The sequence below is a fragment of the Bicyclus anynana genome, chromosome 11 (genome assembly GCF_947172395.1).
Source record: "Bicyclus anynana chromosome 11, ilBicAnyn1.1, whole genome shotgun sequence".
In the NCBI taxonomy this organism is placed as follows: Eukaryota; Metazoa; Arthropoda; class Insecta; order Lepidoptera; family Nymphalidae; genus Bicyclus; species Bicyclus anynana.
The window spans coordinates 10847584-10862406 of record NC_069093.1 but is presented as its reverse complement, the minus strand read 5'-3'; the positions used below and the strand labels follow the sequence as shown (position 1 = coordinate 10862406).

Genomic DNA, 14823 nt, shown 5'->3' with positions numbered 1-14823 from the left:
TTATAAAAACAACACTTTTTAATTGCAAATAAAAGTTATTGAATTTACAGATTTTATAGCAGCTTTGTGCTTCAGAAATCGTAGTTTTTACAGCATTTTTTTTTTATAATATTTTGATTTCAAGTAAGAAGTTATATAAACGATTCAGCTTTTGCAATTCCCTTAAGAAATAGGCACAACATAGTAACAAAAAGACCTATGGCTCTTAAACATGGACGTTTACAAACAAGATAAGTAACAAAATTAGAACATGTCAGCGAGCAATGGAGAGAAGCATGCTACATATAAGGAAAATCCAAAAGATAAGAAGTCATGAAATACGAAAAAAGACAAAATTGACAGATGTATTACACCAAGCTCTGAAACTAAAATGGAGCTGGGCCGGCCATGTAGCGAGATGTTCAGACCAGCGTTGGACTCTTAAAAGCACGAAATGGACTGGTCCACAAGGAAAAAGAAACGCGGGCAGACCACAGAAGCGATGGTCAGATGACATAATCTCGATAGCAGGGAAAAACTGGATTAAAATAGCGCAGGAAAGAGATGAATGGAAGAAATTGGAGGAGGCCTATACCCTATCAAAGGGATTCCTATAATAATAAAAAAATTAAAATTAACACAATAATTAATGAACATTATTTAGTATTTCTAACATATGTTAAGTAAAAACTAGAGAATATATTGTAACTAGGTTTAAGGTTTATGGGAAATAAAGAGGCTTTATTATTATTATTATTATTAGTAACAAAAAAGAATATCACACTAAAGCTACACATTATAAAAATGGAACACGAATAATAAGATTCTTTGCATTGGTACACACATACTTAACAACAATTCCAATGCTAAAAATGTAGCCGAAAATTCAGGTCAGTGTCATCTGTTAATAGGTACGATTTATATTTTGTCTTGTCAAGCTGTGTGCATTATTCATTGAAAATAACAGAATCCCACCAAACACCAGTTTACAACGAACGATTCATCGAACTACACGACGTGTCTAACAGTTATACATTTTATCTTAGAAGTTACTCGATTGAACACGACAATTAAATTAGCTATACCCATCCCGTTCCTATTAGGAAATTAATAAAAAAAAAAATTTTAATAAAAAATACTCTATGTTTTATTATAGACAAAATTGATCTATTATGATTCGTTCAGCTTTTCAGGCGTGATCAATATTCATACATTGTTATATTCAACCAAACTTTTGCATTAGTAACATTATTTTGTTCAAATAAATGTGGTATTCATCGGTTATTTATGTATATTTAAAACTAGCTGACGCGGCGCAGTTTTATCCGCGTGGTTCCCGTCCCGTCGGAATATGGGGATAATATATAGCCTATAGCCTTCCTCGATAAATGGGCTGTCTAACACTGAAACAATTTTTCAAATCCGACCAGTAGTTCCTAAGATTAGCGCGTTCAATCAAACAAACAAACAAACTCTTCAGCTTTATAATATTAGTATGGATTTTAATAAGAGTAGTAAGTAATCTATTGCCTTAATACATTGAATAGGTAATTTTACCCAAAAATAAAGAGACAAAGAAGGGTAACTGAAAGAAAACAGTAAATCAAGTTTTAAAAATTTCTGAAATGACAATATTTTTTTTGTGGTTTTTATCGACCTGAGTAAATTACTTTGGCTTTGGTTTCGAAGGTTATCACATGTAAATTAAGCTTTAGAATAAAATAAAAGTTTTGCAATTGTTTAGTTAGATATAATAAATAGGTACAGATTGTTATTTTTATTGCGTAATATATTACAAAAATCAAATTAACTTTTATTTATTACACACGAGTAAAATTTGTTTTGTATCATGACGTAACCAAACTAAAAGAAGTGCTTTGTCAGTGAAACCGGTGTCGTATCGTTTACGTGTGGTGTTATTAAAGCCGTTCCCATACAAAGCGTCGTTATGCGAACCTGTGTTACTTTTATGGAAACTGTCATTATACGTGTACGTTGCCAGCAGCCAGATACATAAATTGAGCGCGGAATAATTTGGTTAAAATGCATTACACACTCTCCGTGTGGAGCGCGTTAATGGGTATATACGCCATTTGTCAGTGTTAGCAGTTTTTTTTAATATCTTAGTCTTTAACCCGTTCACAGTCTCCGTAGAAAGTTATCTTACCACCCCACAAAACACAATAGGGTCATTATCATCATCATCATTATCAGCTGATAGGAAGACGTCCACTGCATAATCATAACGATTGGTAGACGTCCACTATAGGACATAAGCCTTTTGCATGGACTTTTTAAGAACATCGGTCTAAAGCCGCCAGCATCAAGCGGCTCCCTGCAACCCGCATGATATCCTCGGTCCACCTAGTGGGAGGTCGACCAACACTGCGTTTTCCGGTGCGGGGTCGCCATTCTAGCAGCTTGAGACCCCATCATCCAATGGCCACTTCAGCTTCGCGACTCGCTGAGCTATGTCAGTGACTTTAGTTCGTCTGCGGATTAAAAATAAAATATATACTAATCACTCCATCGCTGATTCGTATATAATCCCAATAGGTTAATAGAAATCACTACAAATAGTCACTCGTACTATGAACCCACATTGGGCTCACATACTTGTGAAGAGAAATAGATGTAAGCCCATTTTGGGCTCACTAGACTATGAACGTGTTAAAATTCTTTTCAAATTACTTACGTCTAGAGAATTGCTTAGCTGCAGTAATTTTGGAACATTCATTTTAATGACGTTTACGTAAATGTAAGGGAAATTACATGGTCCAAATACGTTCACTGCTGGATATAAGTTACTTGAAGGGTTTTTTACACGCCACTTTCTTAAGCCTTTTCAAAGTTATCTTTAAAAAAATACAGCTTATGAAAGTATCGTCTCAACTTTCGTTCAATTTGGCTCAAAGACGAGTTCGAAATTGAAATATCAATATGTACTCGAATTAATGTCATGTGAAATGTTAATAAAATTAAGTCAAAATTTCCTGGATATTTATATTTTCTAGTTCCATTTATAATAAATATTTCATACTTTTTTATTTATTTAATTTATTTAAATGTTACAGTAAAAGGTGCATAGATTAACTTATTAAAGTTTCTCTGCGCACCCTGCGCTGTTGACAATGTTGTATTAAATCTACTGTACATAAACAATAATAAAAAAAAAACTATTACAATACAATAAAAAAACACTAAGTTTAACTAACAAATAAAAAACAAAAATAAATAAAAAGAGAAAAGGTACTTGACGAGAAATGTAGTTTATGACATTTTTGAACGATATTTATACTGTTTTATTAATGAACTAGTGTTATTTTAAAAAAAAGACATACATACAGCCGAACGTAGAACCTCCTCCTTTTTGGAAGTCGGTTAAAAATAAATAAGTATTAAAATGTTGGCGTGGTATTTTCTTGTCCCCATAATTCAATTTAAAAATATTAATTTGCCTCAGGGATAGTTTCCCATTTGTCCTTAAGGCAAATACACATTAATCCCCACCTCGATGACTTAACGAACTTTATTACATTTCAGCTAAAGGCAGAACGTTGGACGCAACTCAGGAAATAGTAGCATTGGGCGCATGCAACATTGTCGGCGCTTTTTTCCATTCGTTCCCAGTGAACGGTTCGTTCACGCGAAGCGCTGTAAGCGACGCGTCGGGTGTGAGGACGCCTGCGGCGGGATTTTATACGGGTATTTATAATAGATGAAGACCATACAGTAAATCTTGAGACGCGATTTATACTGAAGTGGTGAGTCGTAGGTTGTAGCGAGGAAACCTTAGTTTTCCTATATTGTAGAGCCAGCTCACGTATGTAGTGGCGAGCACATAGTTTTATAATAGATACTGGTAAGCACTTGACAAAAGTCATAAATATGGATAAATGTAATAAGTAAGCAGTAGGTATTATGTTTATCTATAGACTGCAGTGTTCCTTCCTAAACGTAACGTCGAGTCGTATAAATCTATGTCTATTTGAATATTTTTGAACTTGCCACTTTTATTATAAACTGTGTCAAATGTTAGCTTGCTTTCATTGATTATTGTAAGTCTATCTTAAGTAACTTTATCTGGTATAGTCTGTACTGTAGTGTAGTAGTATAACAGGTTTTTTTATTGATTTAACAAATTTTTTTTTAATAATTGTAATAAGGAATAGGAATAAGAATTATATAGATAATACCCACATAAAATATGACTGACTATATTTGACATTTGTCAAAATTTACGATTTTAAAACACTGCCGTCATTTTAGAAGTTGACCTATAACGTCACTTAATTTTTCTTTTTTTTTTAAGAAAATAAAATGAAAATAATCATCATAAAATTAGCAATCATAGAATTTTATTTTATGATTTACTTAAATATTAATTTTAATTTCATTGTATAGAAGTCATAAAGATATATCAGTGGACTCTTATCCTACAATTTTCGTTTTAATTTTGTAATAATTTGTACAACATTCTGTTACGAACAAGTTTGATGATTAATAAGTTTAAACACGATCCAAACGCCTAAAGACATCCTTTGTTTTGATCATTTCTGTTAAGATTATTATTATTAGCATGTTCACAGATGGTTAGCTTTCGAGTGTTTTAACAAAAAAAGGATATTGGCTATCATTGTATATATTCTTTATACTCAATATCTATATCAATCTATATTCGGCTCACTGCTGAGCTCAAGTCTCCTCTCAGAATGGTTAGTTAGTCTTCTGTTTTGGAAATTGTGAAAAAATAATTATTAGCTTTCTGTCTTGGAAATTGTGGAATACTCCATACAAACTTCCACCACACATTTTAGGTAAGTGGTGGGTCAGAAAAAGACAAAAAGTAGCCTATGTCACTCTCCATCCTTTCAGCTATCTCCTTTTAAAAAATCACGTCAATTCGTCGCTCCATTTTGCCGTGAAAGACGGAAAAACAAACAGACACACAATTTCACATTTATAATATTAAGTATGGATACTTGAGCCAAGCATTGTATGAAAAATGGTCGGTTTCTTTTTAACTATATTTTTGTAATTAATTTTCACATGGCGTTTTTTTTATTCTTTACAAGTTAGCCCTTGTAATAATCTTCATAGACCAGAATATACTTTATTCCTTGTAAAAAAGTTGGCAACCCTAGAGCGTGGGAACGACGCATGACGTCATCTTTTTTCGAGTGTGCAGCCGGCTCCATCGAATTATAAGACGTTGTCACGTCAAAAATTACTTGATAGATTTCTTTCTAATAGATGTAAAGTCTTTAATTTTAATTTTTTTTAACAGGAATCATAGTTTTGCTGACCCTGGGTTTGCTGACGCCGTATTTCTATTTCATACCCCGTGCAGCGCTGGCAGCTGTCATCGTTTGTGCTGTTCTGCATATGGTTGATATTGCAATAATAAAAAGACTATGGAACACTAGCAGTAAGTATTTACATATAATTATACTAATATTGTAGAGCTGAAGAGTTTGTTTGTTTGTTTGCTTGTACTCGCAAATCTCAGGAACTACTGGTTCGATTTGAAAATTTCTTTCAGTGTTAATACCCATTTACTGAGGAAGGCTATATTATCCCTGTATTCCTACGGGAACGGGAACCACGCGGGTGAAACCGCGCGGCGTCAGCTGGTTACTCAATATAACTTTAGATTGTAAATTTAAGACTACCTACTGATTTAGAGAGAATTAGAGATCCTTGAAGTTTCTAAAGTGCTCGTCAATTAAGTCTACTTGACACCAATATAAGTTTGGTTCCTGCCCACTGGATTATTATGAAATATCCACTAATAATACAGTCTTACCGACTAATTGGAGATAAAAAGGATACGCCAATAATAATAAAGACTCTTCGTTTAATTGTAAATGCTGCTACCAACAATTCAATTTCCTTATAGTCTTTTCAAGGGTAAAAAAGCCTCCTTTAACTACGGGCGCGTCATTCCTCGCATCATGGCGGTTCCGTAAAAATAATTGCACATAAAGGGAGACGAGCATGGGGGTGCCGCGTTTCATTTTGCATCAGTGTGCCGTCTGCGTGACGCCTGTCATTGTGAATAAACCCCCGGAGGCCTTGTGTGGTCCTCTAGATTGTCAATGGAAACATACGTGCAGGGAATTCTGCATCGACCGCGGCTCTACATCGCAAACGCAATGCACTTATTGACTAGACTATATCTACTGGGCCCTAGTCCATATTACTATTTACTATACATATAGTAGTATACAGGAATTAGTCTATTCTAGAACTACTCTTTCAATGTCAGTGCATAAACAATTAAAAGATTTTGCTAGGCTGAAGGTGTTCTATTGATATGAAAATTCAAAATCAATCTCACACTCTTTTATTATAATCAAAACGACAACTGTTTTTCTGTATTCAATTGATAATATTCAGTGTCAACCTATTAGAAAATATTTTTAAATTTATAAATTGGCGCCGTTATAAAGCTTCTGTTGTCAGAATTATTAAGTAAGTAAGTAGTATGTAATCATTAGTAGATCTATGAGAGTTTTCTTCTGGTTTATAATATTTTTTATTTTGAATATCATTAGGATATCCACTGAAAGCCTTTGTAGTTATTAAAAAGAATCAGACGCTACTTTACGTAAGTTCATGCCAAAGAAAAATTGTATTTTTTATATGTATGTATGGAGTATGAAATATTCTAATGTATTAACGAAGGTATAGGGTATGAAACTTACATGCAACAAAAGTATGCACTTACATGCATGTAAGTTTCATAGCACGTAATTATTTACTACATTTTCGCGGCAAATCCTGACGAATAAATGCGATTGTGAATTAGTTTGTTACGTTTATACGTATTAAGCATTCAATTGATTATTACGAACTTTTCCATAAGGTACAGAAATATAATGCACCATTCATCTAGATAAAAATTGTACTTGAAGGATAGAAAATTAACTTTTCTAGCAGTTTTCGTCGTGTTACGCTGCCGTATGTTCCGTGCCTGCAGGAAGGGGACGATTACTTTGGCTGTATGACTCTATTAGAGTTTGTCGAGGTTGACTTCCGCAGCAAGCGAATCCTTTAATGTAGCCATACATAACGTCAGTACATGTGATGCTTTAGCTACGGCTTATTTTGCAATTTTGCATACTGAAAAATAAATGGAAACCTCTTTTAGGGGACTTTAGCTTACGGCAGATTTTAGGGCTCAACTTTTTAGTGAAAGTCTTTTTGGTATAAAACTTTTGTTATGAAGAGGTTTTTTATTGTACAATTTTATGCCGGCATTTTCTTGCTTGCTTTTCCAGATTGAACCAATTTTTTGTTAGATACTCAATTTTGAAACTTAAAAAGAGAGCTTAATATGAAAATTAAGTTCGTTACAACACTTAAACTTTTAATTTTGGATCAATTGATCAATATGGCATATTATAATGGTTTCGAGTAATTTTGAAGGTTGTATATGTTTTATTAATTGCTTTACAAAGTTGCTTTAAATTTTCGGGTACCATTCTCATTTCCTTAAGGATCATTAATTAGATTTATATTTGGTAATTGGCTTCATCGCCTTCCCACGGAATTTATGTTCCCCTTTTAGTGGGCGTTGATTTATTAGCTTTCTTTTTAAACTTTTGCCATATTTCTCTTTAAATTATATTACATTATAATTCAATGCATTCTCTTTTTAAAATTCTCGAGGTTCTGTTTCATTCTAATAAAATTTAACAATGCACGATCCTTTATGACATAAAAATGTCATAAAGGATAGATAATAGAGACCAGGTGCTATGAGATATTGAGTGTACATAATTGAAGGGACGCATTCTGTTTACAGTTTCGAACTCAGAAAAGCATGCAGATTACGATTCTGCATGTAGCCAGGAGGTTTGTTGGTCGATTATTTTGTTATACAAAACTTCTTTGGTGTCAAGTCGAGGATATGGACTGAATAAATGCTTAGTATTAGTTGTATAGCTCATTTCATTAAGAACATCCATTTCTTTATCATGATATTCCAATTCAGGCCAATCTATTAAAAAAAAACACAAAAAAGCATTTTTTTAAAATGTATCACTCCGAAACTACTCGATGAATTCACTTAATACTTGGCACGATTTGAGTTCGTAGTAAGAAGAAGTTCATAAGATACTTCATGTCGCGAAAATAAAAATATAAGATCGTCAGTACTTGACGAAGTTCTACGGATATGGGATTTGTAATTCAATATGAGTATGTGCATATGTAAGTTATTACTGAAATCCTCGCATATTGTCGCCTCGTCTTACTTGATTACAATTTACACGGGCGGGATACAATCTAATTCCCTGAGGAGTGAGTGTGATACCAAATCTCCGAGTTTGATGAATATCTGATATTTCTTACGAAATATATGAAAATATCTTTTTTATGTTCGTATCTTCATTAATTAATTTAATTTTGGAGCCGTTTGTTCCAATAAAATCTTTTTTAACAAAAAAATATAACCAATTTCAAAGATGCATTACTCTAAAAAGCAAAAAATAACATCGTCCTATGTCCTTTCTATTCCAAATAGGCTCTTGAAGTTTATTTAATTTTTTTTTGGCACAGTCTTAAAACTGAATTGAGAACCTCCTCCCTTTTTTGAAGTCGGTTAAAGCCTTCTATCTTCCGCTCTATAGGGTAGCACAGACTTTTTAAGTGCTAAGCTATTGCTTTAGCGTTTTGTCTATGTTCTGTAGTGTTTACTATATTTAGCGCTTTATCTTTGTTTTGTGGTCTTTACGATCAGCTAAAGGGGAAAAGATAATATTGGAAGTTGTTTCGCATTCGCTACATCCGAGAGATCTAGAGTTTGCATCCCGGTCTAGCTGACTCAGCAAACATTGTTTTGCCTTTTAAATTTTTAGAATTAGAAGTACGTAATACAATATTGGCCGATTCTCACTCGTACTCGTCATCAACCCATATTCGGCTCACTGCTGAGCTCGAGTGAGACTCAGAATGAGAGGGGTTAGGCTAATAGTCCACCACGCTGGCCCAATGAGGATTGGCAGACTTCACACACACAGAGAATTAAGGTAATTCTCTGGTATGCAGGTTTCCTCACGATGTTTTCTTTCACCGATTGAGACACGTGATATTTAATTTCTTAAAATGCACACAACTGAAAAGTTGGAGGTGCATGCCCCGAACCGGATTCGAACCCACACCCTCCGGAATCGGAGGCAGAGGTCATATCCACTGGGCTATCACGGCTCTATCTCTCACACATAGCTGATATGCACAAAAATCGGTCCAGCCGTTTCAGAGGAGTTTAGTAACAAACACTTTATAAAAAAATTCTTTCGTAGTACCACCAAAACACGTGGATTTTTATAAAAATATTTTTACACAAAATCTGTGTTCCGCAATCAGAGATAATTGGATTGTAACCAGTCCCGTATAAAATGAGTCGTGTAAAAGACTTCAATTTTACTACATACATAAGTAAGCAGGTAATTCTGTCGGAGTACTCGCAGATTGGCGTCTCGTCGCCTTATTTGATTACCGCGGGTACAACCTAATCCCCCCGGGAGCTATCAGAGAAGGTGTAGACACCGATAGATTAATATAAAAGGAACATTATTAGCATTTTCCTTTCTATGATAAAGATTTTGCAGTCGTTTTTTTTTCTTTTTTTTTCATTATTTTACAAGTTAATTATATAACTTTTTAAATTTATATAATTAACTTGTAAAATAATGTTAATTATATTAGCTAAATTGCTTGGTACGTCTTTGCCGGTAGGGTGGTTACTAGCCACGGCCGAATGGACCAATTCAGAAAATCTCTGCCCAGCCGGGGATCGAACCCAGGACCTCCGTTTTGTAAATCCACCGCGCGTACCACTGCGCCACGGAGGCCGCCAAAAAATACAGACGGACAGACTATGTAACAGTTTAATGCTTTCATTTAAATAAAATCACAACATCAAAGGTGAGTGGCAAATTTCTAGAAACCATAATAACACATATTTAGTAATTTCCAAACGGTCCGAGTGCATGCACCCCCACCCTTCCGGCGTCGCCGGCGAGCGTATGCCGCATCCACCCTCATATTCAGCCTCCAATAAATAATTCATTATTATGGACTCGAGCACTCTCTTTAATAGTTTCACCTGACATTATTCTGATTTATAATGCATGTTGCTTTCCTAGAATATTGTAACTGCTTTTACAATTTCAAGAATTATCTGCAAATGGATATAAATAGAAGGAATATGATGATGTTTCTGGTTTAACCTGATTGACTTTGGATTTTATAATGATGTTGTGTATAATTTCGCCTTTACGCGTAATGCCTTGTTTTGTAATTAAGAGGTTGGATTCGATTTGTACTCAATTTACTGCTTTTTTTTTTTATTATTCTTTACAAGTTAGCCCTTGACTACAATCTCACCTGATGGTAGGTGATGATGCAGTCTAAGATGGAAGCGGGCTAACTTGTTAGGAGGAGGATGAAAATCCACACCCCTTTCGGTTTTTACACGGCATCGTACCGGAACTATACCGGTAACGGTAACGGTACTATTTATTATATTCAATTATTTTTTTTAGTAAATACTGATTTGTAAATATAACAAAGTAGGTACTCGTACCTAATTGGCCATGAGAATAAATTATCATAAACATTTTAAAAGCCTCCAAATTTTCAGTTTTGTACATTTTAAGAAATCAAATATTATGTGTGTCAAATGGTGAAGGAAAAATAGAGCCTGCATGCCTGAGAATTTTCTAAACTCTCTATGTATTTGAAATCTGCCAATCCGCGTTGGGCTAGCGTGGTGGACGGCCTTACTCGAGAGATAGAGAGAGAGACTCGAGCTCAATATTGGGCCGAATATGGGTTGTTAATGATTTTAAGAAGAAAGTAGGTTTAATTAGATATACTTGTAGTATCGAAATTGAGACTCGCGTTAAACGACGAATTCGTTACAAAATTAGCTGCCGCCTTTTAAAATGCCTCGAGATTCAAATTAAGACGACAGAAGGGACACAATGTACGGAACAGTGTCTATTTACCCGCTGATTTGGAGAGATAACTTCATTGAGCGAGTGACGGTTTGGAGACGATGATATAAGAAAACGCAAGATATAACATTGCTAATTCAAACTAATACTTATGTTATAAATAGGTAAAGTTTTTGGTATTGTAGGGGGTAATCTCTGAGACTACTACTCTGATTTTACCTTTTTTTTGCGTGTCATAGTCTATATTTTATCCCCTTATTGTCACGGGAATAGCCCAGTAACGGAATACGTGATAGCCCAATGGATATGACCTCTGCCTCCGTTTCCGGAGGGTGTGGGTTCGAATTCGGTCCAGGCCATGCACCTCCAACTTTTCAGTTGTGTGCATTTTAAGAAATTAAATATTACGTGTTTCAAACGGTGAAGGAAAACATCGTAAGGAAACCTGCATACCAGAGAATTTTCTTAATTCTCTGCGTTTGTGAAGTCTGGCAATCCCCATTGGGCCAGCGTGGTGGGCTATTGGCCTAACCCCTCTCATTCTGAGAGGAGACTCGAGTTCAGCAGTGAACCGAATATGGGTTGATGACGATGTTTCTCACGGGAACGAGAACTACGCGGAAGAAACCACGAGGCGTCGGCTAGTCTATTATAAAATACGGCTAAAATTGCTACGGCCCTTACTCATGAGCTGGGTCTTGCAACGCGGCGTGAGTCGTACTCTAATAAATACTCAGATAGTTTAAATTCTAAAATATAACATAGCTGTTAAAATGAAATAGATAACTGATCTTGTTGGTCCAATGGTTCTATGTGCGTTGTCAGAGTATGTCCAATTACTTTTGAAATTATTCAGTATTTTCAACATTAACGGAAATTCTTACAGAAAATTTTTACGCTAGTATAATTCTAAAATACATTAATTGTTTTTACATAAAACTCTGTCTAAAATCTGATTCATTATCATAAATTATTATTAAATAACCTGACAGAAGTTATGTAGTTAAGGCCTGTAAGCGAATTATACAATTTGCAAAGCAAAATATAAAATTGATTAAAAAATGTAAACATTAATGTTATTAAATTAGATAGGTATTGTCTGTATAGTTATTTTGATGAATATTAAATAGCCAAACATCTCCGGCACTATTAAAATGGTTTTGTTCATGACGACTAAATATATTATTATAATTGTTATATCTTGGATTAGGATGTATTGTATATCAATGTCGGTATCAAACAGTTTTGTACGCCGGATTCTATGGGTCCCAATCATAGCCCTTTGTAAGCTTTTCCTGTATTCAATACGATTTTGGTTCTGAGGCGAAACCTTTTTGCCGCTCGACGCGGTATTTTCCATAGAGCAATATTGGCTTAAAGTTATTTTGCCATTTGTGGGAAAATTCTAGCTTAGGTAATCGTGGGCTTTTTTGGTTTTACTAAAGGTTGCATTTTGTTTATCTAGTATCGAAATGCTTATAAAAACTTATCCACTATTTCATCATTGTCAGCCGATGGACGTCCACTGCTGGACATAGGCCTCTTTTATGGACTTCCAGCGGCTCCCGGCAACCTGCTTGATGTCTTCGGTCCACCTAGTGGGGGGACCGAACCGGGGGGCCAGGTCTAAGCTGAGCACCGCTCGGCCGCCCAGACATTAAAACTATAGCGTCAAATAAGGCAAATAACTGGCCTTACCACAATATACGTTTCTGTACTAAACGACCCTGTGATACGCTTATTAGGCCCTCAGGGTGCGAAATGTCGAAATATTATCGAATAGCTACGGATTTAAGAGTTTGTGGTCTGGCTCCCAGTATTGTTGACAGTATGTACGGCGACAGCCACGTCTCCTAGCATCAATATTAGTGGCCACCATGTAAGTAGGTCCCCACTCGTGGCCACTATACTATTTCCTCGTCGGAATCATCCCCCGTTTGCCGTGGCTTACCGTTGTCCGCTTTTTAAATTTAAGGCTGCCTTTAAGACGTAGATCCGTAATTTATATAAAATACTTCCAGGATTGGATTTGATTCCATTGGTGGGAACATTCCTGTGCTGCTTGGTGCTCGGCGTGGAGATTGGGCTGGGATGTGGAGTGGCGATCGACATTCTGTTGCTGCTGTATTACCAATCTCGACCCCCCTTGGAGGTCACTTATGTAGACGTAAGTGTACGGTATTTTCTTTTTTCTTTCATTTAATAGTAAAAGGGCATGATGTGATAAAATTAGTCTGGAGAAGTGTTAAATTGGTATGGTGTATTAAATGCCACATGAGGCTTAACACCTACACTTAAGGATTATGATACAGGGAAGCTATTACTATATTAGATGTTGATATAGGGGAGAAAAGGGACACCTTGGGATCAGGTTATTAAAAAAAAAGCTTTATTAGTGAATTATGCCACACAACACAATTTGTTCTTTAACAATATCCTGCGATGTGTGGCACAACCCAGTAAACGGATCTAACTCAGCATAATGCTACATACTCTTTAAATAAAAAGAGCATGCAGCGCTGGTTTTCAGTTGGAACCGTTGACCAGATGCCGCCACAAACACAGCACACAACAACCTTATTAACTAAAATGAACAATAATAATAACTTAAACTTAAAATAATACATTACAATTAACTAATACTAAAAAAAAAAACAACGCGAGAAGAAAATATAATTATATCATATATACAAAGGTATTTACAAATTTACGCAATTCTTATACAGTTATTTACCTATAAGAAAGAAAACTTATTACACAAGGTACGGATATAGGGTTATTTTTAGCCAGTAAGAGTCGGGCACTATCCGGTTCAGGATGTCCATGAAGATTTTTTTCCTCCTGAAAAAAAGGGGAGAACGGCGCTTACCATCTTTGATCCATCGACTCTACTGTCATCCTCACCTGCACGCGTCTAATGACGATATTGGACAATTAGCTACTGCTTCCTGGTAGACAATGGATGAGGCTCTGGCGACCGATTAACGGCGGTATAGCCATGCACCTTGGTTTCTTAACACTGAACAGTGATCACTGCTACGATTTCATCCCATGAGAGTTGCAAATATGGATACAAAAGTAACGAGAGGCGCCCTGAGTTTGCCGGGGCTCAGGATTTGAAATTGGTTACCGGCCATGGAGAAGGACCAGGCAATCCACGAATTATCCATGGTGACGTGTTCCCTTATTGTAGTCAATCGCCGAAAGTAGTCCTGAGCATTGCACAGAAAGGATCGCTCATCGCTGCAACCACGACCACTTGTTCACACTAAAAACTAAAGGGTTATTCGAGTGCTTCCACATCAGAGTTACTTTTTGAAGAGCAACATTAATAAAACTGTCAAAAACTTTGTATGGTTTAACTGTGTTTTGTTTAACGTTGTGTTGCTTGTTATTCCAAGTAACATGTTATTATTTAGCAAATGTTGCCAAACAAAAAGTTACGTACCTACTTTTGTGTGAATGCATCGCACGAGGCAGTGCGCTCGGTTATAGTTTTCGGTCACACAACTATAAATGTTTATAAGCTGTTATTTAATTAAATAGCAATATTTGTTTAGGTTAATCTTTGTAACTGAATTTTCAAAAGTTATTAACGTTACAATTTTACATAATTGATCTTATTTGTATATAATACCGTGACAGTGGGCCTAGTGACAGTTTAATACTCTATATCGTTTAATAATCGCGTTAACGTAAACGCGAATTTGGAAGGAATTGAAACAGCGCCATCTACTGGCACTACTGCACAACTGTTTCAATCCATATAAATTCGCGTTTACGTTAACACGATAGTAACAGTATGAAAATATTCAAAACTCCCACTAGGCACACTGATAAGTTCGATAACGAGGTAAAGTTAGTGATATTGTAGGGG

At 35.5% G+C, this 14823-nt stretch overlaps 1 protein-coding gene across 1 annotated transcript in view; it reads left to right on the top strand.

Moving 5' to 3' along the window:
- LOC112049066 (sodium-independent sulfate anion transporter) overlaps positions 1-14823 on the top strand; it is a 64916-nt gene that overhangs the window by 38178 nt on the left and 11915 nt on the right. The window contains exons 7-9 of the mRNA XM_024086823.2: positions 3523-3684; positions 5267-5407; positions 12968-13113. Coding sequence (XP_023942591.2) covers positions 3523-3684; positions 5267-5407; positions 12968-13113 — 449 coding nt within the window. The remainder of the gene's footprint in view (positions 1-3522; positions 3685-5266; positions 5408-12967; positions 13114-14823) is intronic.